At 45.9% G+C, this 25,222-nt stretch overlaps 2 protein-coding genes across 4 annotated transcripts in view; one reads left to right on the forward strand and one right to left on the reverse strand.

Moving 5' to 3' along the window:
- LRRC59 (leucine rich repeat containing 59) overlaps positions 1-9,509 on the reverse strand; it is a 13,688-nt gene extending 4,179 nt beyond the window's left edge. The window contains exons 1-6 of the mRNA XM_035104385.2: positions 9,440-9,509; positions 7,078-7,233; positions 4,233-4,292; positions 3,365-3,523; positions 2,643-2,747; positions 1,403-1,475 (exon numbers count right to left, since the gene is read on the reverse strand). Coding sequence (XP_034960276.1) covers positions 1,403-1,475; positions 2,643-2,747; positions 3,365-3,523; positions 4,233-4,292; positions 7,078-7,182 — 502 coding nt within the window. The 5' untranslated portion in view covers positions 7,183-7,233; positions 9,440-9,509. The remainder of the gene's footprint in view (positions 1-1,402; positions 1,476-2,642; positions 2,748-3,364; positions 3,524-4,232; positions 4,293-7,077; positions 7,234-9,439) is intronic.
- A 7,395-nt stretch (positions 9,510-16,904) lies between these two features.
- ACSF2 (acyl-CoA synthetase family member 2) overlaps positions 16,905-25,222 on the forward strand; it is a 57,620-nt gene continuing 49,302 nt past the window's right edge. For 2 of the 3 annotated variants that reach the window (XM_035104379.2, XM_035104377.2), the window contains exon 1: positions 24,605-24,744. Coding sequence is in view for 1 of the 3 variants with exons in the window: in XM_035104375.2 (XP_034960266.1) it covers positions 17,026-17,120; positions 24,549-24,744 (291 nt within the window). In the remaining 2 variants the exon portion in view is untranslated. Of the gene's footprint in view, positions 17,121-24,548; positions 24,745-25,222 lie in introns of those variants that run through there. The other variant, XM_035104375.2, reaches the window with a different exon arrangement.

Genomic DNA, 25,222 nt, shown 5'->3' on the forward strand with positions numbered 1-25,222 from the left:
AACTTAATACTGTATCATAATACAGTCATACTTTGGTTGACGAACGCCTTAGCAGACGAACATTTTGACTCCCAAATGCTGAAACCCGGAAGTGTGTGTTCCAATTTGCGAACGTTCTTTTGGAAGCTGAACGTCCGGCAGGAAGCTCCTGCAGCCAATCAGAAGCCACACCTTGGAAGTCGAATGGACTTCCGGAACGGATTCCGTTCAGCTTCCAAGGAACTCCCTATACAGGGAGTAAGTACATCCAGTACAGGCAGCAGTTTCTCTTCACTGATTGCAACAGGAAAACATTAAATGCATCCCCCGGCTCAGTGTGATAAGAGAAGTAATACCAAATAATTCTTTAGGGACTGTAACCAAAGGTACGGCCCGTTGTTTAAAGGTGCTAAAAGGTTGTGTAGCACCAGATTACTGATTGGAATTATGAACCATCTTTCACCTGAACGACAGAAGTGGCGCCTGAGAAATGTTGGTTGAGTTCATTCGTGTTGTGAAGGGTTACACCAAAAATGCAAGTGTTGGAAGGGGGGATGAAATTCATAGTTGCTCTCAATCACATGTCAAACAGGGGTTCCAATCACAAGATCATGTGACACGTGGCTGAGGAGTGCTAAACTCCCCCCCTTCCATTCTTTTCCCCCAAGGTTTGCTCTCTTGTGGTATCAGAGTTTGGCTATGAAGAAGCTGCTTTGAGCAAGGACGGGAGTTCACCTCTCCTAAATCCAGACACCCTTTTGCTCCAAAGCTCAGACTTATCCCTGCCACCCTCCACTTTGCATACGACTGGGTCTGACCTGGCTTTAAACCAACATCTGCCTCTGTAACTGTTTATTCTGTTTAAAAGGATAGGATAGGCGTAGAGAGATAGAATGACCTTGAAGATAATCTAATCCAATTTCTGGGCAATGACGGCATGGCTTCAAATAGATTGGATGATAATGTGCCTACCGAAAGTATAGCAAATGGAAAGCTGGAAGAACCACGACTCATAAAAGCAGAAATGATTCCAGAATAATGCTTGTAATATGTACAAGTCTCCATTTCAGTTACCTTAATTTTTTTTAATGCAAGACTAAGTATAAACTTAGTGGCAGAGAACTGATTCATGTGATCATTTCTAAGGTGAAGGGTCATCACAGGTTAATCATTTCCCCTCCCCAACGGTCACAGGATAAGAGCCTTGTGAAATGGGCTCCTGGCAGTTGGCTGGGGGGAGATACTGAGGGTGGAATTCAGTGTAGCACTAAGTGGGGCTTGCGTGTAGGGAATGTGGTCCACTCGTCGCAACGAGACTTCCCCCACCCCATGCATGCCACCCGAACGTGTTCTGGGGGTTCCCCCAGCCCCCCAAGAGCAGATTTAGGGGGCATGGAAAGAGAACTAGGGTTACTAAGCCTACCTCGCTCTGCCTGTAGTTTTCGTTGCTTCTCAAGATCCAGCTCAGATTGGATGGCCCTCATATGCTGGAGTACCTATTGAGATTCAAGACGTGCGATTAGCTTTCACAATTACAAGCAGCAGGGAGATTGTACAGCCACAACCAGCATAAAGGATGTACAGTGGTACCTTAGTTCTCGAACTTAATCTGTTTTGGGGGTCCACTCGACTCCCAAAACCATTCGAAAACCAGGGCATGGCTTCCGATTGGCTGCAGGAGCTTCCGGCACTCAAGTGGAAGCCACATCGGACGTTCGGCTTCCAAAAAGGTTTGCAAACCGGAACACTTACTTCTGGGTTTGCAGCGTTTGGGAGCCAATTTGTTCAGCAACTAAGCCGTTCAAGAACCAAGGTACCACTGTAACAGCATCTTATTTAATATGCAACCAAAGCAAACTAAGGAAAGACGTTCATGAAAGTTCAGTTGATTTGGCCAACCTGCCTTTGAGGAGAGCTGTCTTTTTGACCACTTATATAGAATTAGAAAATTCAAGTGCTGTGTGGTCCAGCGCCCTTGTTCTCCGAAGACGGGCCCAACCCTATCAAAAACAAGGGATGCCTGCAGAGCTAATTCCAGAAGAATGAAGCAAGCGAGCACGGTCACACACAGGGCATGGGTGAGGGGGTGTAGACCCACCAACCTCTAAAAATTAGCAACAAGTTAATTGCTAATACATGGTCTTTCAAAAAGGAGTTTCCTCTCTGTTTGCTCTTGAATACCAGTGAGTAAAAAAGGCAGGTGTGGCATTCAGATTAGCAACCTAACAACAATACATACATCTCTTCCCACATCCAAAACACCATCCTGAACATATATACCAGTGCAACAGTGTACTACTCTCATTATCCTAATGCTTGCATGTAAAAATATGTGTTCCAAATTCCTCCCATGTTGCCCACTGCAAGCTCTGAGCCAATTTGGTATTTCTAGTCCAAATGTATGTAGCAGTATGGTAAAGTTAACATCCATAACGGTAAAGCAACACTAATTAAATTTTATTAGATATAGATATATATATAAAGATTGGCCGCAAAATGGGAGTGCACATTTCATTTGTGCATTTCTTTTTAGGTTTAGAGTTTATTTTTTAATCTTTGGTTTGGCACAAATGGAGCCTTGGACTGGGATGCATAAAAATTCAAGAGAGGATAAATACAGACAGCAGCAGAGAAGGAATGTAACTGAGAATAAATTGCTTTACCCTGGTGGCAGCCTGTTTGCACTGCTTTTCATCCAAGCAATCTCCAGCTACCTTCGCCAGTGCAGCCTCCAGAGGGTTGTCCTTCAGATCCAGCCACTTCAGGTTCTGAAAAGGAAACACAGAGAAAAGGAGACCAAATCATTTGTTATGATTTTCTCTTTTGATAAAAAAAAAACAAGTTGATTTGTTAACTTTTTTCCCAAGTTTATCAAAAACCAGCAAAACAAAAAGATGGAATGGAAAATTATGTCCAGGTATATTGGGAAGCCAGGTAAGCAACCTCACCAACTGCTATTGGTTTAACCCCTGGAAAGCATGGCAAGAAAATGAAAGAAGAGATAAGGATTCCCAGGATGATTGCTTGAGCGAAATACACAGTGCATGCTTGTTTGCCATTATAACTTTTTTTCATTCATGGGGAACCCCATGGAACACAGCTTGAGAAATGCTGTTCTAACAGACCAAACCATGAATAGATAACCATTCGATACTATCACACATGGAGAGGTAGATAAATTTTGCCAAGAGCTTGCTCAAACTACCAAGGTTTCTCCAGAGCCAGCAGCTGCATAAATGGCAATAAAGATTTGAACTTTCACCTCTCTGCCACCAGGAAGATTTGATTTCCAGCAGGGAAGTAAGCCTCAGATAAATCTCAAAAATGTTCTGAGCTGAAGTTCAATGTCTTTCTTAATGCACAAGTTGGAGAGTGAAAACATTACCTTGAGTTGTGCAAAACTGACAGGCAAGGTAACTAATCGATTGTTCAGAAGGTCCAGGTGTTGCAAGTTGACCAAGCGACCGAAGTCCGAAGGCAGTTGCTGAAGCTGGTTTTTACTAAGGTCCAATTTCACCAGGTGGGTCAAGCTGCAGAATTCTGACTGCAACCAAAAACACAAGTGAAATAGAGTCCAACCACCTTCTTGACCCAAAGCTGAGGCATTTGGCAAGCTGAGCAGTTACAGATACAGTTAAGGATTTCCAAAGACCTACGGCAGCCCAGTCTCTCACCCAAGCTATTCACGTGAAGCAGCCATTCCCTCTAATCCTAGGCCTGCAAGTGGAGGAAGATACACACAAAGCATCTTCTAAGGGAAAAGAGACAACAAACCATTGATCCTTCAGTTCTACCCTTTAACCGCAAAGCCCCTTAGTATCAACCTCTCCGCAACACCCTGGCAGAGAGACTCAAAGATATGCATCATTACTCTAGCTATTTATCCACTTTGAGATGAAAGTATCTGCCATCAAAACTTGTACCTGTGCTCTCTGAAAGTTAAGTAGCTGTACCTGCGTCTATCTTTTACAATAAGTCATTGGTCAAAATTGCCCTTCTAGTGACTGTGGCATCAACATTCACTCTTACCAGGGGATATGAGAACTGCAGCTATTACTACATTAGGTGGTATGTATAAAAAATGCATACAGTCTCACCCTCTAAGTAGTACAAACGTTAATAAATAATAATGCAATCTCATCCTATACTTAAGTACAGCCCACCTTCTGCATTAAAGAGTAGGATGAGATTGTATTATTATTATGCATGCTTCTATATAAAAAGTTTGTAGATGGGATACAGTTGAAACTTACTGGCAAAGCTGTAAGGTTGTTACAGGACAAATCTAAAATGGTAGCCTTTGAAAGCCCTGCCTGAAAAAGAACCAAAGAACCAAATTAGCAGTGCAATCCTATGCTTGTTTCCTCAGAAGCAAGTCCTGCCTTGACCAATGCCCCATTCTTCCTTCCTAGCATGTGTAGTTAGGATTATAACATAGATCTATCATTTGTCTACAATACACATTTCAACAAGTGACTATTGACATATGAAATGTTAGTATCGCATCATGGACCTTTATTCTAGAAACGGGAGTTTTCAGAATTCTACATCTGCCACAATATTGATCAAACTCCCACAACTTCAGTTAACTAAACTAGCTATATTTCCTAAATGCTTCTTTATCATTCATACACTTCCATGTTGGTGCTAATTTATATATTTCATTACAAGATTTGTAAAATGAATTGGGAACTGTCAGGGAGTTGTTGCGGCTACTCCCGAGTAAAGACGCTCCAGTCCGTGGTGTCTTTAAAGGTTTTATTGTGCATACTATTTACTGTGCAGAGATAGCAGAAAACATGACCGCCAAGTCACTCTCACAACCAGGCAATGGAGCCCGTCGGCTTCGGGGCCAGCATAATAACCAGGGCACCCCGAAACGCCGCCCCTTCGCCCTGCGTTTGGGCACGTGCCTTAATTCGGGCGCTGGAAGGAGCGGTGTCCCATCTTCCCCTTGCTGGCTGGGACAGTGCCTGGGCTCCGACACCTCCCTGAGCCGTCCCTCCTCCCCTAGATGGTCAGAGTGGTACAGGGGCTCCGATACATCGCTGAGCCCTTCTTCCACCATCTGTTCTCCAGAGCGTTGCCAGGGCTCTGATGCCTCGCTGAGCCTCCCCCCCTTGCATTCGGCTTTCCCCTGAAAGTGCTGGTCAGGATGATGGTGGAAGGCTCCCTGTAGGGAGTCCCCCTGACAGGAACAAAATATTTTTGTCTTTTAAGTAGACTGGTTGTCCTGCTAGGTAAAGCTTTCTGCCTACATGGCCATTATCAATTTGTTTCCTATTTTCCGGGGGTGGGGGCGGAATCCAAAATTGCTATCTGCTTACAATCCACTCACCATGGCAAGCATCCCTTTATTTCTGGTGAGGACCGAAACTAGCTGCACTTTGGCGAAGCAGTATGATCAATCCCAATGACCACCCATTTTTGGCTGGTCACAGAGACCCTACTAGTTGAAAGCATATTTTTAAAGTACAGTTCTGCGAGTCAATTTGTTTTGCGAAAAATTCATCTTGCGAATCACATAGGAATGCATTGAATTTTTTGAGGTTCCGGTTTCCGCCTGCAGGAATGGCGGACCTGTTTTCCATCTCTCTGACCTTCGTAAGGAATTTGGCGGTTGCTAGGGGAGTAAATGGCAACCCCCTACCCTCTCCGGGGGTTACGGAGAGGGGCCGCTGGCCCGCGATGCCCCCAGACCCACTCCGACTGTTTTTGGAGTGGGGGGAGCTTGGGCTGAGCACTTACGAGGGCCAGGACTCCCGGACGCTAATCTGCATGGCGGGGATTTCCATGGTTAAAGAAGATAATTAGGCTTAAATCTATGGACATACTTCAGAAGGAGGGGAAGAAGCGCTGTTTACTGCTGAGAAATTTATGCTGATGAAAGGAGAGGAGTCAAAGATTGTACTGCATCTGGAAGAAGGATTGATGGGGACGGAGCGATAAGGGAAGCGAGTTTTTATTTTTTTTTTCCTTCATATTGTTGCCTCGTACCTTCCCGGACGCGATGTCCTGGCTTGTTTGGAGTGAAAGAGAAGCAAAAGACTGTGTGAGTTGAACTTTATAACTGTTGTTACTGAGCATATTTTTTTAAAGATGTGGAGTTGCCGATGAGAAAAGCCTCCCCCTAGTCGGGCGGAAGGAGTTCTGGACACGCTCGGAGGATTTATGAGTTGTGACGCACTTTAAATTGGAGCAGCGACCTGAAGCTAAGTTCAGCTATAGGGCAAGGAGATCCATTAATTTACCAAGAGTTTATGGTTTGATGTTTGGGTCTCCTGCCTGAAAAAGCTGTAAATTCTATAATGATCGTGAATCTTCATGGCTATGAGAGAAAGCGAAAGTGATTTGAGCTTTTTGAGATGGCGCTGCTTCGGGCTGCTTCGACGCAACAAGGAGCTCCATTAAGAAGATTTATGGGGAGGCTGGTCTGATTAACTCACACAGGAGAAAGAACATCTGTGAAACTTTGTTTGATATTTATCTCAGCGGCTGGGAAACAATCGGATGAAAGTGGAAAACATCTATGTGACTGTAAGGGGAAGATCTGGATTATTATGAACTTGGAGGACGATTTGAACTTTAGAAAAAAGACGGCAGTGGACAGTTGCGAGGAATTCCCAATTTCTTGAAGCATGGGAACCCAAATAAAAAATTCTTTAGATGATTTGGCATAACATTCGGTTTGATTGATATATATATGTGTATAATTTGAAATATTGAATGTGATATAATTGGTTTTAATTGGAAAATTAATAAAAATATTTTTTTAAAAAAAAAAAAAGGAATGCATTGAATTTTTTAATTATTATTTTTTGCCCATAGGAACGTATTAATTGAATTTCAATGCATTCCTATGGGAAACCGCGATTCGCTAGACAAATTTTTCACAAAACGAATTCGTCTTGCGAGGCAACCTCCGATAGCAAAACCCATTCGTCTAGCAGGGCATTCGTCTAGCGAGGTACCACTGTACATATTAAAATTCTGACAGAGCAACAGATTAACCAGTTTACCATTTTACAAGAGCCTGTACATTTATGCAGGCTACAAAGTGTTACAGAATTATTTGGCTTATTCTACAGAGATACCAACCAGTTCTTTCACTGGCACCTCATTCAGGTCACACAAGCTCAAGTCCAACTCATTGCCCTCCAGTTTGTCTTTTAGATTCACTCCTTTTCCTCCAGATTTTGCCATAATCTTCAATAGAGCAGTCTCCCAACGAGCCTGGTAAATACCCTTGTGTTCCTAGAGAGAGAGAGAAAGGTTAAGGCTACATACACACTGATAAGCAAGCCCCAGAGTGCTTACTATAGTTAGCTTCACACTATACAAAAATTGGGACATTCTGAAGCAGTGCACCCAATTCTCAATAATAAACAGGTCAGAATTATTTTTTATTACTATTTTAATTGCCAGCGGGAAATGGTTGAGGTGGCGTGACTATCTTTGGACTATCCATTCCTGCTCAGCTCCATACTGGAAGGACGGGTCAAAAGGAGAGAGGGTCACCATGGCGCTCAGTTGCCTTTGGACCAATGCCAAGACTGCTGAAATTTACACTTGGCAGCAGAGGAAGGATTTGCAGCATAGTCTGTAGTGCACAGGTTGGAGACCTTGCACTTGACGTTTGAGACTGTAAAGAGATCCACTTGACTATAGTAGAAGAAAACTTGTGCGGCACCAAGGACCTCCTTATCATTAACGTAACTGCAACAGACACCAACCAACATGTGGAAGGTGAGCCCTGACCACAGCAAAAATACACATACTGCAAGATCCCCCATAGTTGTGTACCATGCATCATTATACCACACTTGGGGGGGGGCCTCTTTAGTGAGGGCCGCAGCACCCAATGTCAAACCAGCGGGCAGTTTTCTCCCTCACCACATTTCCCCATATGAATGAGCAGCCACTTGGAAGTCCAAATGAGTGCACTTGGTCACTGAAAATGGAGGCACTATTAACTCCAGCCACACAGAACCAACCCCATCAGATCCCAAGCCCTGCCTAGGGTTTCCTTTTTGGGGAGGACAGAGCAAAATATTAGGATGTGGTGCTCACAGAAAAATCAATTTATAATCCCTTTATAGAGATGCAGCATCAACACCTTTTCTCTGACTTCTGATAAGAGGCTCTCTGCGCCTTTCTCAATATCGTTGACATGTACGGAAATCGGGCATGTGGCTTTCCTCCCCCCCCCCCCCCACACCATCTGCATCTCCAAAGTGGGGAAAATCACACCTGTTTCCATCTCTACCAGACAACGAAATGTTTAAATGCAGAGAGCCAATGTCAGCAAGAAATAAAAAGCAGTGGGGCGGGGGCCCCATGCCTAGGCTAACAACTCCTCCCGGCCAACTCAATGCGTCAGGGGCGAAACTGGGGCAAAGAAGTCACATCTCCAATCTCCCCACCTAGGATTGCCATCTTTGTTCTGGCAAAATACAGGGCGACTTTTTTTTTCATCTGGTGCTGAAGTGACTTCAAAGCAATCCATTACAATCTGTTGCAGACTAACAAGATGACCCCTCTAGAATCTGTCACACTTGCACACACAGGTGAAACTCGGAAAATTTGAGTATCGTCAAAAAGTGCATTTATTTCAGTAATGCAACTTAAAAGGTGAAACCAATATATGAGATAGATGCATGACATGCAAAGCAAGCCATTATTTGTTGTAAATAAAGGCTTTATTTGTTGTTGTCAAGCCTTTATTTGTTGTAATTGTAATTATTTGTCATTAAGCAGGTCAATTATAAATGGAATGTAATTAATGAAATATAATAGCGATGGGGTTTTTTTTGTATTATTGTAACTATTTGTTTTATTACTGTGGAATTTCCAAAAGAAAGCATTTGTAAAAATTAAAAGATAAAGAAAATAATAATAAGTTGCATTACTGAAATAAATGCACTTTTCGACGATATTCTAATTTTCCGAGTTTCACCTGTACACACGGATTTGCAAATCTGTGCTTGGTTCCCTAGACTTTTCACACACCTTTTCAAACACATGCATTTGGAGAGACAGAGAGATAGACCTGAAATACTGGACAAAACTCTCTTTTTTTCAATACAGGACGCAGCATTTTTTCATTTATATACGGGATAATCCTGCATTGTAACAGGACAGGTGGCAAACCCTATTCCCCCACCATCTTTGCCCTTTGGACCTCTCGCAAGAGGCTCCCCCTGCACACGCGGCAGACGCGTTTCCCTCCCTGCCAACTCCGGGGCTGGGGCCGGAGACGCCCGCGTGGCTCCCACGGTCCAGGACGGCGAGCAAGCAATGTGGGCGTGGGACACGCAGCATTACGGGGCTGCTGCACTGAAAAGAGCAAAAAAAGGGGGCGCGCGAAGGAAGCAGTCCCCAAAACTCAGCGAGCGGCCAGGGGGTGTCCTGTCTAGGAATCCCCCCTCCCTCCCTCCCGCTATCCCTTCACCTCACTCACCTCACCCCCGCCCCTCCAGCGGAACTGCTGACGCTCCCCTGCCCGTGCCAGCCACTTCCGCACCCGCCTCCTCTCGGAGCGCCTTCCCCGGGAACCAGCGAGAGAAGCCGGCAAGAGCGCCTCGCGAAAGTCGGTTGGGGAAAGGCGCGATAGCGGCCTCTGGGGGCTGACAGAGGTCGCAGCCTAGGAGGTCTCGCTAGACAGGCAAGTAGGGGACTTGAAACTTAACAAGAGTACAGTATCTGAAGAAGTGTGCATGCACACGAAAGCTCATACCAATGACAAACTTAGTTGGTCTCTAAGGTGCTACTGGAAGAAAAAAGAAAATTATTTTGTTTCGACTACGCCAGACCAACACGGCTACCTCAAGAGTCGACGCAGGGAACCAAGTTTGCCGCCGCCGTTGTCGGGTTGAGGGGAAGAGTTGTGGTAGGTTGTTGCCTCATTGTGATACATACACATCCACCCTTACACACCTTTGCCACCTCAGCTTAAAAAAGAAAAACCAGAAGCACCTTCTTCGGCAACTTGAGTGCCCCTTTTCAACTTAAGAGCAAATACTGTATGCTGGTCCAGATATGTTGTGCATGATGCAAAACCAACTGCAGTATTGAAAGAAAGGCAGAAACTTGTCATTTATCGCGGTCTTCTGTCTTTTTGTCCATTATTATTATTATTATAATAAATAGGTGCTGGTACTCACCAGGAAGTTGTTACAGCGAATGTCACACTTTTTAACCAAAAGAAAAAGAAGAAGAAGAGGTGCTTTTATTCACCATGAAGTTGTTAAATTCAGCGCCACACTTTTCAACCACAAAAAGATGTACCGGTACTGCGTACCCTTGAGTACTCCATGGGAAAAACACTGGTTGTTGTTATTATTAATTAATTAATTAATTAATTTTGTATAACGCCCTATACCTGCAGGTCTCAGGGTGTTTACAACATAAAATCACATCATAAAAACACAAAATACATAACAAAATCAACCCAATAAATGCCCTCCTCCCCATCACATTTTATAATAGGCCATTGGATGTCAATCAGCCGGGCAACGTTTTTGCCTGGTGCCTAAAAGTGTATAATTAAGGCACCAGGCAAACCATTGGCACCAGGTGGGTGGGGTAGGGAGCAAAACACATCTCTTTGAAAGGGTGTGTGCTTTGTTCAGAATCAGCCCCATGAAATTCAGTGGCACTTATTCCCAGCAAGCATCAGGGCTGGCCTGCCCGTGAGGTGGGATAAAGCAGCTGCCTAAAGTGGCAGAATCCCATGGGGCAGTGCTCCCTTAGGTGCCCCACCGGCTCCTGCTGCCACTGGGGTTGCACAGCTGTGGCTTCTGGCGAGATCTCACGCCATGTGACCCCAATAAGTGTGGCTTTTGGGGCTACATCTTCCTGTTCCACATCAGGTGGCAAAACAGAATGGGCCGCTCCTGGCAAGCAAACCCAAGATCAGGCTGCTTATTCATCAATCACTCTTCCTCTCACAAATCTCTAACTTGTATATGGATTCGCACAAGGGAGAGTTGAAAGAAAGAGGAGCCTTCTGCGTTCCTGGTGGATTTCTTTTCATTCATGACACAAAGCAGTCTACACAGTACTGTAGTTTCCAGCTTTAATGGACTCATAAAAATTGAACCATAAGTGGTTTACAGTGGCTTTTCTGGTTCCTTGTGTGGCTCATTCCCCACCATGAAAAATCTGCTTCCAGACCTTTCTGAGTTATGTAAAAAGGTAAAGGGACCCCTGACCATTAGGTCCAGTCGTGGACGACTCTTGGGTTGCGGCGCTCATCTCGCTTTACTGGCGGAGGGAGCCAGCGTACAACTTCCAGGTCATGTGGCCAGCATGACTACGGTAAGCTGCTCATGGGCGTAAGCAGGGGGGCAGGAGGGGGCAATTGCCCCCCCCTAGAAGCAAAAGGCTGAGGGGCGCAAGCGCGGCAGCCCCAGGCTCCCGCTCCCGGGGCGAAGCTCCAGAGGCGCGCGGGGAGCGTAAGCGGAGGAGCACTAAGCAGGAGTGGGGAGCGTAAGTGGAGGAGGCAGCCACAGGCTCACGTTCCCCGCGCGCCTCTGGAGCTTCGCGCCGGGAGCGGGAGCCTGGGGCCGCCTCCTCGGAAGACCGGGGAGGCACGGAGGAGGCAGCCACAGGCTCGTGTTCCCCGCGCGCCTCTGGAGCTTCGTGCCGGGAGCGGGAGCCTGGGGCCGCCTCCTCGGAAGACCGGGGAGGCACGGAGGAGGCAGCCACAGGCTCGTGTTCCCTGCGTGCCTCTGGAGCTTCGCGCCGGGAGCGGGAGCCTGGGGCCGCCGCCTCGGAAGACCGGGGAGGCGCGGAGGAGGCAGCCACAGGCTCGCGTTCCCCGCGCACCTCTGGGGCTTCGCGCTGGGAGCGGGAGCCTGGGGCCGCCTCCTCGGAAGACCGGGGAGGCGCAGGCAATGTAGCCCCGCCCACATTCCCACTGTGGCCCCTCCCCTTCCGCCCCTTGCCCCCGCCCCTTGCCCCCCCTAATTTTTATCCTGGGTACGCTCCTGAAGCTGCTTCTGGCGAACCAGACATGACGCTGCTTACTGGCAGAAATGTTAAGCTCCTTGCTGTCTACAAAGCAAAGGCTGTGACATCGCTGTGAATTGATTTAGGAAAGAATAAGGGATTTGTAAGGCTGGAGATCACCTAATTCAGGGGTTCCCAAACTGAGGCCCGGGGGCCGGATGCGGCCCAATTGCCTTCTAAATCCGGCCCGCGGACGGTCCGGGAAACAGCATGTTTTTACATGAGTAGAATGTGTTCTTTTATTTAAAATGCATCTCTGGGTTATTTGTGGGGCATAGGAACTCATTCATATATTTTTTCAAATTATAGTCCAGCCCCCCACAAGGTCTGAGGGGCAGTGGACCGGCCCCCTGCTGAAAAAGTTTGCTGACCCCTGACCTAATTTGTCCCTTATCACTGAAGGGCTTTCACTATCCAAACTTGACATATCCTCTGAATTAGCGTACCAGCCAGAAGAAAGCAGGAGGAGATACAAGTAGTAGAAAAATGATAACACAATTGATTCAGAAGCCAGTCACGGACAGCCATACCAATCTGCTCTGGGGCCCAGTACTTTCACAGACAGCTGTAATTTACCAGACCCTGAGCATGGCAGCATCCCCAAGCCCTTTAATATGTCCACTGATTTTCACAGTTCATGAGAAATTTCACTGGACAGCTGGATTCTTTCTGCAGGAATGGCTAATAGAGGACACAAGATTCTTCATGCACTAAGTCATAGATGTTCAGAATAACTGGCATTTTAAAAAAAATCAAGGGCTTTAGAGATGCAGAACACACAAGCTGTTATTTTATAAGGATGTGAATTAGGAAGGCTGGGCGAGAGCAGAGGAACAAATATGTTTCCTGAAAGATTAATTCAAAGATTAATTCAAGAGGCAGATCTGTTGTTAGCTTTTGTCTGTCTTGGGAGACAATGGAGTGCGCCTTCGGGGTGAAGTCAAACCGCTGGAGAATCATAGCACCTGCTGAGGCTGTGGAAAACCTAGTAACTCGCAACTGCTGCCTCCTGTGTTGTTTTTGCTGCATTAGCAGCGCCAAAGTGACCTCTCTTGTGTGCAAACCTGGGCAGTATGTATGGCAGAGATCCTAGGCTAGAGGCATGATCACATGCCACACTACCCCAGTCACCTCTTGGCCTCAACCAGCGTGGCCCTTATGTTTTATGAATCCATGGAAACATTTTAAATGCCGCTCTGTCAATTCTACTGGTGCTCCTTTGACACACTTGGCTGCCCGTCCTTCAGTTTGTGAGAGTCACTCAGGAAATTCCCCTACTTTGAATGGCTGTTAATGTGTAACTCATAGAATGCTTTCTGAGTGTGAATGAGCCATTTGATCCTTGGTCTGTGTTGCCCTTATTACTAATTATTAATTTATTATTACACAGCGCAGTCCTGTGCTCATGCAGAAGTAAATCCCAATGTGTGTATTGGTGATTATAATCTACAGTAGTTAGTTTGTATTTATTATTTCCGCCTTCAACTGTCTGAGACAGCTTAAGTTACGGCTAGCCAAGGGTTTGCCCTCCGGACATTATTGGACTACAACTCCATGCCTATTGGCCATGCTGGCTGGGGCTTGATGGAAGTTGAATTCCCACAACACCTGGAACACATTGCATTATCCACCCTGGGTTTAAGCTGTTGGAGCATTGAAAGCTGTAAAATATACAAACGGGTTTGGCACCAGTCCAGGGTACTTGTGGGTGGAACTCTAACCACAAGTTCCTCTGCTGGAAGATAAAGTGGGAAGTGATTTTTTTTTCCCCATTCCCCACCTGCCCATGTTCTCTGAATAGCTGGTTCAGAGGTTCAGTCCCTTTTTAACAGCATGGGATGTGATGCTGGGGACTCCAGGAAAGATTGGCAAGAATCATCTTCCCACCTTCATCTAACAGTACTTTTGCACTGGCACATGTGCCAATTGAACAGGTTTCGAAAGGTTTATCTGCTGAGAGGTTCATTCATGCTGGTGACCAGTGCTTTTTTCTGGGGGTACTCAAGGGTACACTACTGTATCAGCTCTCTCTCTCTCTCTCTCTCTCTCTCTCTCTCTCTCTCTCTCTCTCTCTGTGTGTGTGTGTGTGTGTGTGTGTAGGCTCCAGCCTAGTGGAACGCTCTGTCTCATGAGACCAGGGTCCTGCGGGATTTGATTTCTTTCCGCAGGGCCTGTAAGACAGAGTTGTTCCACCTGGCCTTTGGCCTGGAATCAACTTGATCCCCTCTCCCTTTGATCCCCTTGATCCCCCCCCCACACACACACAGAGAGAGAGAGAGAGAGAGAGTATATAGAAAAGCACTCGTTAAAAATGTGGCACTTACTGTAACATCAAGATGGTAGATGCCAGCACCATTTTTCTAGAAGTAAAGCACTTCTGGTGACCATTCAATAAAACAGGACTAGGGAACTTGTAGTTCAGCAACCAGTGTTCGAAACTCCCTTTGTTCTAGGCGTATTCTGTGACAGGGAATTTTATTAGTGCAAGCAGTTTCTGAGCTCTGGGCACAGTACTGCACCGAAGATTTCAGAATAAAACTGCAGTGTCTAAGGAAAGGAGGACCTTTTCCTGCCTCCCCACTTTCAGCTACTCTCTGAAGATTGGAGAATAGGCCCTCTTATGAATATTAGGGGGGTGGGCAGGGGAAGGACTGGACCATGTGAAAAAAGAATATATAACATTTTAGCCGCAGTTCATTCATTTTCAGCTTCGTATTCTTGTTACAAAACAGCACGCCTAGACATTGCGTTGTTGCACCCATAAGCTAGGTTTGCGGTGCGATTTAGCTCCTAACTTTCATATCTTAGTTTCTAACACTGCAAGCAACATATGGAGGGCCACAATTCCCATCACCCTTGACTATTGGCTAGGCTGGCTAGGGCTGATGGGATTTGGAGTCTAGACATTGGAGGGTAAGGATCAAATGAATTACACATCCACACATCTAGTAAGACAGTTGCATGTGCTATTCATGAAGACATAATGTTCCTAAAGTTTACTTCCCACCCACAGTTTAATGCGTTCTGTACTTTGGTCTGTATTGTTGTGACAATATACTGAGGCAATTATCACTTTTACAATTTGGACACTTATCTATGCACTTTTTGTCCCATAAGGCTCGATGCTTTCTGTGTCTCTTTAGGTTAGAGCATTAAGCAATAGCTGTCAGCTGTTTTAATCTCTCTCTTTTTACTATGCTGGTAAGGTAAAGGTAAAGGGATCCCTGACCATTAGGTTCAGTTGTGACCGACTCTGGGGTTGCGGCGCTCATCTCGCGTTATGTGGCCAGCATGACAAAGCTGCTTCTGGCGAACCAGAGCAGCACATGGAAATGCCGTTTACCTTCCCACTGTTTATCTACTTGCACTTTGACGTGCTTTCAAACTGCTAGGTTGGCAGGAGCAGGGACCGAGTAGGGACCGTCCCAGTATGCAGGTAGTGGGGTACTTTTAAGAACAGAACAGAAAGCAAAGGTAGCAGGCTTGGTCCATAACTGAGAGGGGGGAAAAACACAGTTGGTCTATTATCTTTATTAAAAGGTAAAGGTAAAGCCTTGAGGTCAGCTTGTAGACTGTGTCCCAAAATGGAGCTTGCAGGCTGAATGTGTCCCAGGAGATACAGCTACATGTATTAGGTTGTGTCTTGCCTCTTCCCCTTTGTTATTTTGAACTTCTCTTTTCATGTGTGCCTCATGATATAATGAGCTTTCCAGTATTTTAATAAAGGCTTCCACTTTATGAGAGACAGAATCTGCGTAAACAAACATGTTTTATCTTAAGTAGACCGGAGCTGGGAGGGCCAATCCTGCTCGACATGCAACCCTGGAAAAGCTGCTTGGCTTCAGTTTGTGCAGGGTGCTTTTGCTGCTGAAGGTGGAATACAGTGTACACTCTTCTAAGAGCTCTTAAGCTGAAAAAAGGATAGGCACTTTAATTATTTAGCAATGAATTCATGGACGTATTTGTATACCACCTTCCCATGAAATATTAGGTCGGTGCACTTTAGGCTTAGCATGTTTCATTTTCCAATACATCCACTATGGAAACTATATAGGACTGTTCTTCATATCTATGAAAGCAAACAGTGGAATTGCTGATTCAAATTAAAAACAAACAGACCATGGTTGTTGTAACAGTCAGTGGGCCCTGCTTCATGCAGCTTGAGTGTTGTTGGAGGGGAAAGAATGGGCTTTACAGGCGGGGGTGGGGTGGGGCATGCAGTCCTAGGATGTTCTTGCTAGAACCCTGAGTAGGAGCGCCCCACATCTTGTTGAGGTAACTACAGTATACGACTTCTCAAAACTTAATAGAAATCACAGCGCAGTGCATGCCCTGCCCTGCCAAACTAGTAGGTACTTTCAAACCCTTACGGTGGGCCTGTCCAAAACACCACCCCACAAGAAAGAAGGAACCTAGGCAGAAGTGCCAACTTGAATAATATATGGGGGGCGGAGGAGTGCAGAGTCAGTCAGATTGTAGCTTTCTCCTCTCCCGAAATGCGAGAGGCCCCTCCTGCTTTCAAGCGATGCCTTCGAGTCGACCGAAGGCTGCGCGGAGAGAGCGAGAGAGCAGCGGGAGAAAGAACCGCTCGCTCGCCTTCCCAGCATAGCTGCCAAGTTTTCACTTTTCTCACGAGGAAGCCTATTCAGCATAAGGGAATTTCCCTTAAAAAAAGGGATAACTTGGCAGCTATGCTTCCCAGCATCGCCTCGCCGTCCTCCGCGCTGCTGGGCAATGGAATTCTTCAGCGGCGCCTAAGGGGCTTCCTCCGAGGAACCCCTTCCAGCCGCCTCCTTCTTTGTCGCCCGCCTCCACTTCCTTCTCGCAGCCGAGGCTGCAGGAGGTGCAGCAGCCGGGCGGGCTGAGCGGCGGCAGCGCCGCCCCGTTTGCCTCCCATTCCCCCACCCCCAGCTTCCACCCTCCTACTCCTTGCTGCTCCCGGCCGGCCGGTGGCTCTTCCCCTGCCCGAGAGAGAGGCAACTGCAAGCAGCGGGGCTGAGGCAGGGGCGACGCCTTTGCTGGGAGAGGGAGCCCATGGCTTCTACCACCGGCCTGCTGAAGAGAGTCGCCAGGGAGGGTTGGGCAGTGCTGGTGGCTCGAACTGGCCTCCGGGGCATCCGTAGTGTCAGGTACAGCCAGGGGGCAAAGGAACCGATGCTCTAGGGTGAACGGGACACCCACAGAAATGGGGGGGGGCGAGGCTGGAGGCCGGCGCGGGGTGGAGGTGGGGGAGCCGATAGAGTTTCACTTTCTTTTTAAGGGTCAAATAATGGGGTGCTATATTTGGAGCTGTTGCGCTCTCCCTCCTCGGGGCTCCTCCTGCGTGAGTTGAAGAGAAGAGGGTGATAGGAGGAATGCAAAGGGTCTGCCAGGGTCGATTTGCGCTTGCCGGAGAAAAGTTGGGATGAAGGTATTTTGAGGACACGGGGTGGGCGGGAGTGGTGCGCTGCGGGGAGGGGAGGAAGTGGCTATATATATCCGGACATAAATTTGGGGGCGTTATTACGCCAAGAGGCCATTGATTCAGGCGTAGGTTAGTGCAGCAGAGTCTTGAGAGTGGAAGCAAAGCAGGTGAAGTGAAAAGAGTTCAGCGGAATCCCCATTATCAAAAAGATACTCTGGGCAGGTCCTTTGTGGATTTTTTGGTGTGGGTTTGTTGTTGTTGTTTGCAGGTGTCTTCTGCAACACGTCCCTGATGCAATAGTAGTAGTGCTTTTGTAGTGGATTTACAGTATACCACATCAACACATGCATCATTTTTAGAAAGTTGTTCTAGGATGCTTCCCTACCTTGCTGCATTATTGCTGTCCAGAAGGGCACTTCTGCACTACAGCACAACAAAAGGGGGACAACATAAAATAAATAAACCAGAACATTTGTGCTTTCAAAAGTTACAGAATTTCAGAGGAGGGTGGCCAAGATAATGAAGGGTCTGGAAATCAAGCCTTATGAGGAACAGTTGAAGGAGTTGGGTATGTTTCATCTAGTAAAGAGGAGACTGAGAGGTGATAGCCATCTTCAAATATCTAAAGGGCTGTCATATGGAAGATGGAGGAAGTTTGATTTCTCCTCCTCAGGAGGCCAGTGGCCTCAAGTGACAAGAAAGGAGATTCTGACTAGACATCAGGAAGACCTTTTTGACAGTAAGAGATGTTCAACAGTGAAACAGACTCCCAGCGGGAGGTGGTGGACTCTCCTTCCTTGGAGGTTTTAAAGCAGAGGTTGGATGGCCATCTGTCATGCATGATTTAGCTGAGATTCCTGCATTGCAGGGGGTTGGACTAGATGACCCTTGGGTCCCTTCCAACTCCACAGTTCTATGATTCTATGATGTAAGGCAAACTGTGTGTGTGTGTGTGTGTGTGTGTGTGTGTGTGTGTTTGAGGGGGGGGAACTATCCTGCTCCTCGTTTCAGTGTTTTTCTCTCCCCACCCACTACAAAAATCCCTGTGGACACCCGTGCTCCCTTTTTGCCTTGTGATTCAAACTACCATAGTCTTGGTGGGAAAGGGGCAGTCAAAACACAAAAGGGCAGCATGATTTCAACTGGTGCACAAAATACAACACAAGTTGGGTGAATTTGAGTAATGTGACCCTTGTGTAATACGTCTCCGTTTCCAGAGGGCCATCTGCGCAACTGTGGATTTTCTTCCTTCTCCCTCTGATTTCCATGGGGATGGTGTTGGAATATAGAGCTGAAACACTCATTTTGGATCAACTGGTATAAATGGAGGTTTGGACCCTCAAGCTATGTTTGTGATGCCCCCGGGTTATATTTCAACGCCATGATTTCTTCTGGATTTAATTACTTTTTTAAAATGATGCCTCAAGACCTGAACCACTTTTCTTGCAATCCCCAAAGCTAATTTTCATAGGAGACTCTTGTATTTCCGGGCTCAGCTGCCATCTTCGTATTGTACTGAGGTCTGGGTTTTCCATCACATCCTGCTTTTGCAGCCAGAGATCATGTGCTGATATCAGAGATGATTTTGGCAAATATTGCCTAAGGGAATGCATGTGCTTTGGGGTCAGCAGTTTCACTAGAAAGTGAACTCTGCTGTCTTTACTGGTAAGTTTATCTACTCAGTGGGTATCTCTGACTGTCAAGGTACAAATTAACCAGTTCAACACACCTTTTAAAGACATTTACATTGTTGCCCTTCCAAGCTTTTGAGCTGAGATGATAATGCAAATTAGAAGTACAGTACGGGGTTTAAATCAGCAAACTCTGCAGCCCAGCATTATGCTTCCAAGGGCTCTTTTGGGCTGCTTTTCTCCCCACAGAATAAATAGGATTGCTAATAAAATGTCATAGTTACATTATAGAATCATAGAATCGTAGCATTGGAAGGGACCCAAGTGTCTTGTGGGAGTCTGTTCCAATGTCAAACAGCTCTTACTGTCAGAAAGTTTTTAGTTGGAATCTCCTTTCTTGTAACTTGAAGCCATTGGTTCGAGTCCCACCCCCCAGAGCAGGAGAAAACAAGCGTGTTCCTTCTTTCATGTGACAGCCCTTAAGATATTCGAAGAGGGCAAATATATCTCCTCTCAGTCTCCTCTTTTCCAGCTAAACAAACCCAACTCCTTCAAGCACTCCTTGTAAGGCTTAGTTTCCACACCCTTGATCACCTTGGTTGCCCTCCTCTGCACATGTTCCAGCTTATCAACATCCTTCTTAAATTATGGAGCCCAGAATTGGACACAGTATTCCAGGTGTGGTCTGACCAAGGCAGAATAGAATGGTACTATAACTTCCCTTGATCTGGACACTATACATCTGTTGATGCAGCCTAGAATAGCATTAGCTTTTTTCCATGATCATCGTGCTTTATATCCCTTTCCTCCATTCAGGGCTGGCTCTAGGTAGAGTCCTGGTGGCCTGGGGTGCCAGGGCACCAGGCCGGCAGGCGCGGCGCTGCGCGGCGAAGCCGTGTGGAAGCCGTGCTGTGCGCTGCGAGGGCGGGGGCGCCGGAGCAATCTCCGCGCCTCAACGCCAGGGTGCCCGACCTACTCAAGACTGCCCTGCCTCCATTGAAACAATTTGTCATTCTACTTCTCCCACTCTAGCAAAGTTTGACACACATTTTATAACACTGCTGTAAATGCTGGAGAAGCAAAAATCTGAGTGTATCATTACCCACAAATCTTGAGTACCCTGCCCCCTACGTTGCAAATTGAGATGTATACATATTAGACACCAGTTCCTGCTTGGCTGTATAGGATCTAGGTGGCTTTTGGTATCAGACTCACATCCTTGGGGTTAGTAACCCCTGAAATACAGCTTTTTCACCTATTAAAATTTCCTTGATATTCCTACTGTTAAAAGTGACAGGAACTCTGCTCTGTTTCACATTGTCTTGTCCTATAGGCCAGGGGAACCAATGTAATGCTCTCTAGATGTTGGAGGCCTCCAGGTTCCCAGAAAGGATGGCTGATGGCCAGGGATATTGGGAGTTGTTGTAATTCAGAATAACGGGATGTAAAATACACAAATAATCAGGAAGAACAACTTTCTTCATCTGTTTTCACCAGCTCCTTCTAAATCCTGCTTTATTTGCACTTTCCCTACTGTTAGAGTTTTGCCACTGTGCCAGGTCTAAACATTGCCAGTTGCTAGCTGTTCCTTTGGATCTAAATCTCCATGGAAACTTCAGAAGAAGGAAAACGTCAGTCTTCTCATATTTGCTTAGTGCCCAGCCTTCAGAAGATGCTGCATCTCTTGCACAAAGAATCAGCGAACCCTGAGAGTTTTGCAGAGCCTCTGAAAGCCTCTTTTCCTTAATGGAAAGAAGTAGTTCACCACTTTGGGTGCTCCATATTGAGGTGCAAAGCAGCTTACATTTTTTATAATGACAGTTGCACCATTCCCCCGTTATCCCCTTTTCATCTGCATCTCTGACAGCTAATTTCATGCTATAAAAAGAACTTGGGAGTCTTGGAAGTTCATGGTCCTACAGTTGCTAAGAACAGGATTTAGGGCATGGAAGAATAGAAGCTACCAAGGCATCTGAGTCAAAACACACATTAATCTTATAGCAGAAGTGAAAGTTTTGTTTCCATAGAAGAGCCTGATCAGATTCATATGCTGTATTTGCATGCAGTGTTGCACTAGGTCAGTGCTATGTGTAGGGCCTCTGGGAGTGAAGTGTTGGGCTTGCAGGCTCCTCCCACTTCCCTCACTTTCTCCCTTGAGGGCGGGAGGAGGATTTCTGCAGAGCTGAGTTTCAAAGAATCTAATCTTAGTGTTACATATATGTGCTGACGGTCATGGTTTGCAACAGTCAACGGCTCTTTACTAAAGAAGGCAGCCATGTGACATCGAATTGGCCTGCTGTCATTAAAGTTGTCAGTTCCTGGGCCAGCTTCCAGATTGGTGCAGCAAACACCCATGAAATGTACAAAGTAAAAACTATGCTGTAATTTTTAAAGAAATATTTGTTTGGGGGGTGGGTTGCGTTGCTGGAGGAGGTATTTGTAGCCTGGGAATGTTCCTGGATGTGGCATTTTATCTGTTGGGCAAATGGCATCCTATCAGTTCCTTTAAGTCAAGGAGCAATCATTGTGTGTGTGTGTGTGTGTGTAGGTCCCTTCTATTTTTATTTATTTATTTTATTAATTTTACACGCCGCCTTTCCTCCACAAGGAGTTTGAGGAATTGATTTGCCAATTTTAGAATATTTACGGTATTGTATTTCTAGGCAGCAGTATTTCTAGGCAGCCTCTGGTCCTCCAGGTGTCATTAGACTACAACTGGAAGAGGCATAGCTCATCTGTTTTGCATGCAGAAGGTCCCAGGTTCAATCCCCAGCATCTCTAGGTGGGGCTGGGAGAGACCCCCAGCCTGAAACCCTGGAGAGCTACTGCCATCATTAAGCTGGATGGACCCAATTGGGAGTTTCTCAGTAGAAAGCAGCTTCTTCTGCTGCTAACTCCATCATTCTTGACCATTGGTCATGATGGCTGGGGCAAAGTGAGAATGTGCCACCCCACTGCCAATACTTCCTTTACCTGGGTTGTGCAGCAGGGCCGAAAAGCGGCACCGCCAGTGGTGGGTTTCAGCAACGTTTGTGAAATTTCAGCAGGATCTCATGATATCTCGCCGGAAGCTAGCAGAAGGGGTAGCAGGGTGCCCTTGAGGGCACCACCTCTCGGATTTCCGCCACCTGAGGTGGAAGGCCACAGGCTAGCTACCCCCTCTTCTAGGGCATGTAGTAACTGGTGAGATATGAGGTTGGTAGCTTCAAAAATTTGGTGGTTTTGTTTGTGCGGATGGGTGTGCTATTGTACTAGCAAGAAACAGCTGCTTACCTTCTCTCAGCTTCTCCCATTGTGTTTCCTGGGAACTGAAAACTCCTAAATTATAGGTCTGTTTTTCTGCAAACTCTTACCAGCTCTATTTACATAACCTGCCCAGCAATTTCCCAATAAAAAAAGGATAATCCTACTGAACATTTGCCTGCTGGTTTATACCTTTCTCTGTTTGTTCTCTCTTTTCTTGATCACCTCCATTCTGCAATAGCACCAATATCATGGCCTTGGCTTGAAATGTAATAAAAGTGGGTAACCTGTGCAACTGCACGAAATGGAAGATTAGGAATATGAGGTTTTGCCCTTCTTTACTGCCCTAACCTTTCCCCACAATGAGTTCCATTGTAACAGGAATGATTCCCCTCTGTTCTGCATTTAAGACAGACATGACATTTTTTAGAGCAGTGGGACTGATTTTGGATGTGCATTCTGCTCTTTCAAAATGAACACACCTTTTCCTGTCCAGGTTTTCAGTTACTGTTCTGCAGGTTTTCAGAAAAAAAGCCCATGGTTGGATGTGCCAATTGGTGAATGTCTATGATGTCATTAAGGCACTTCCTTCAATGGCCAGAACTGTTTCATAACTCTTTTAACACCCACCCACCCATCTATATCTATTGTTAAATAAGGACAAACATAGAAATGAACAAATGCACATGTATTACTTGCATTTATTTATTTTGTTGAAAAGGGAAGGGCTGATGGTTGACCCAGCATCTCATGCAGTGAAATGTGGTTTGTCACACAAATTACGATGGTAGATGGAAGCTGAACTCAAATTGGAGGTGGGTAGACTTGAACCAGCAAGGGGAAGAGTTGCCATTTATTTATTTATTCAGACATTCATTCATCTTAAATATTTATTTACCACCTCTCCTGAGTTTCTGAGATGATCTATGTGGCTAATAACCATCAAAATTTAGAAGAATATGCATATAGTATAAAAAATAAACAGAGCAGCAGAGAAAAGCACAGTTTGGCAGAGAAAAGGAGTAGCAGTTTAAAAAGCACAGTTTTGTAGAAGGAATCCCCAATAAACCCAAAGGCCTACGGACAGAATCCTAAACTGCAGATCTGCAGCAGTAGCGTCTTAAGGTCATCGGGTGCCCTGGTGCAGATCCCTTGGGCGCTCCCCTCTTTTTTTTTTAAAAAAAAGGAAAGCTCCGCTGCAGAGCGGAACAGGGTCCTAGTGCCCCTGCTCGTTTACCTCTCTCCTCCCAGCGGCGTGGCTGGCGGGCATCCAGGAGGAGGGAAAGGGAGGCCGCCGCACAGCTCCCCCACTTGCTGGGGCGCCCCTCAGCGCCCCTCGGCGCCCCGTGCCACTAGGGCCAATGGGCGAGCCGCCCCTGATCTGCAGTACCAGCAATGGGGGCTATAGGGGCACTCTTACATTGTGATGCAAAGCTACAGGATAGGAGCACGTGCTTGTGAGTTCTGTGCACCCCTCTGTGTGTTGGTAGCACAGCCCCTGAGGCTATGGTAGGGTCACTGAGGAAATGGCTAGTGTTTTCATTACGCTTTTCAATGTTCTGTGTTCTGATTTCCCCCTTCTCCTAGGTTGAGCTTGCATGAGATACTCACAGCTGTTATGCTGCTACTATGCTGGTAGATCTCCTCCCTGAGCATAAAACTAGATACATAAATAGTCTCCACTGTTTACAGACCTGGTATCTACCTTTAACTTAAACATGCATGTGGGGCCCATTTCTTTCTTTCTTTCTTTCTTTCTTTCTTTCTTTCTTTCTTTCTTTCTTTCTTTCTTACCTAGGTGGCAGTGCTACAGCTGCACCCCATCTTAGATCAGGCTGATCCTGCCTGACCCACCAGCTGAAGGCCGGTAGGATTCTCTGTTGAACTAGGAATCAAATTATTCCATGCCTGGTTATGCCTGGTTATACTTAAGGAACAGGGAAGTAGTTCTGAGGAACACCAAGCAGGGAATAGAAACCTAGAACATCTGCCACTTTAGATTATCATTTTTAGTTCCACATTCAAATAACATTTTTATCCCCTGCAGACTTTTTGTTGTGAAACAGCGAACAAGTTTGCAGCAGCAAATATTTCTGTGCACCACTGAAAGTTCTCCATATGCTGTGACTAGCACACATAGGTTGATGATATTTCTTATGGTTTGTTTTTTCCTCCCTTTGGCTATATCAAAGAGGACCATGCACCCTAACCCTTTCTTCTTCTGGCTGTGAACGACATTGCCCCTTGCAATTTCTGCATCTCATCTGTTCTCTTGACAGTTCTCTACAAACGGATGCACCCCCTGCCACACCTATAGCAAGCAAAAGCTATCTCCATGGGGTGACAGACATTCCACTTCTTTGCAAAACTCTGGATCAGTGCCTGGAGGAGACAACCCACCGGTGTCCTGAGCGAGAAGCCTTGGTGTTCCCTCTAGAAGGGATTCGGAAGACGTTTGCGCAGTTCAGACAAGATGTAGGTGGCTCACGATTCCTTTGCTACTGAATCTGGGGATGCACACAATGTATTTAAAGTATTTAACCCTGCTCCTCAGCTAAAAATGGTTTCCAGAGTGGCTTACACAAATCAGCACTAAGACATATTGATAGGATAGCCTATACTTTAAAAGGCCTTTGAAGCAGTAGCTTCCAGATGACCCTAAACGGAAATATATATATATATTGCCAATTAATTTTTATTGCTTTTCAGTTTTTTTAACAAATTGCCATCAAATTAATTCAAGTTTAATACAAATTTAAAAGGCCCCACTGCCTTGATATTTCACTACCCACCCTTATTTACTGCTCAATATTGCATACATTTCCAAGTTATATTTCAAAAATGTAACATATTTTAGCATTTTATCCTTATTTCCCCCTCCTTCTTTCAAAAAAATGCAAAGATTTAACAAAAACCAGGTTATATGACTTTGCGTAATTCAACATACAGTAGT

Source organism: Zootoca vivipara, chromosome 2 (genome assembly GCF_963506605.1).
Source record: "Zootoca vivipara chromosome 2, rZooViv1.1, whole genome shotgun sequence".
In the NCBI taxonomy this organism is placed as follows: Eukaryota; Metazoa; Chordata; class Lepidosauria; order Squamata; family Lacertidae; genus Zootoca; species Zootoca vivipara.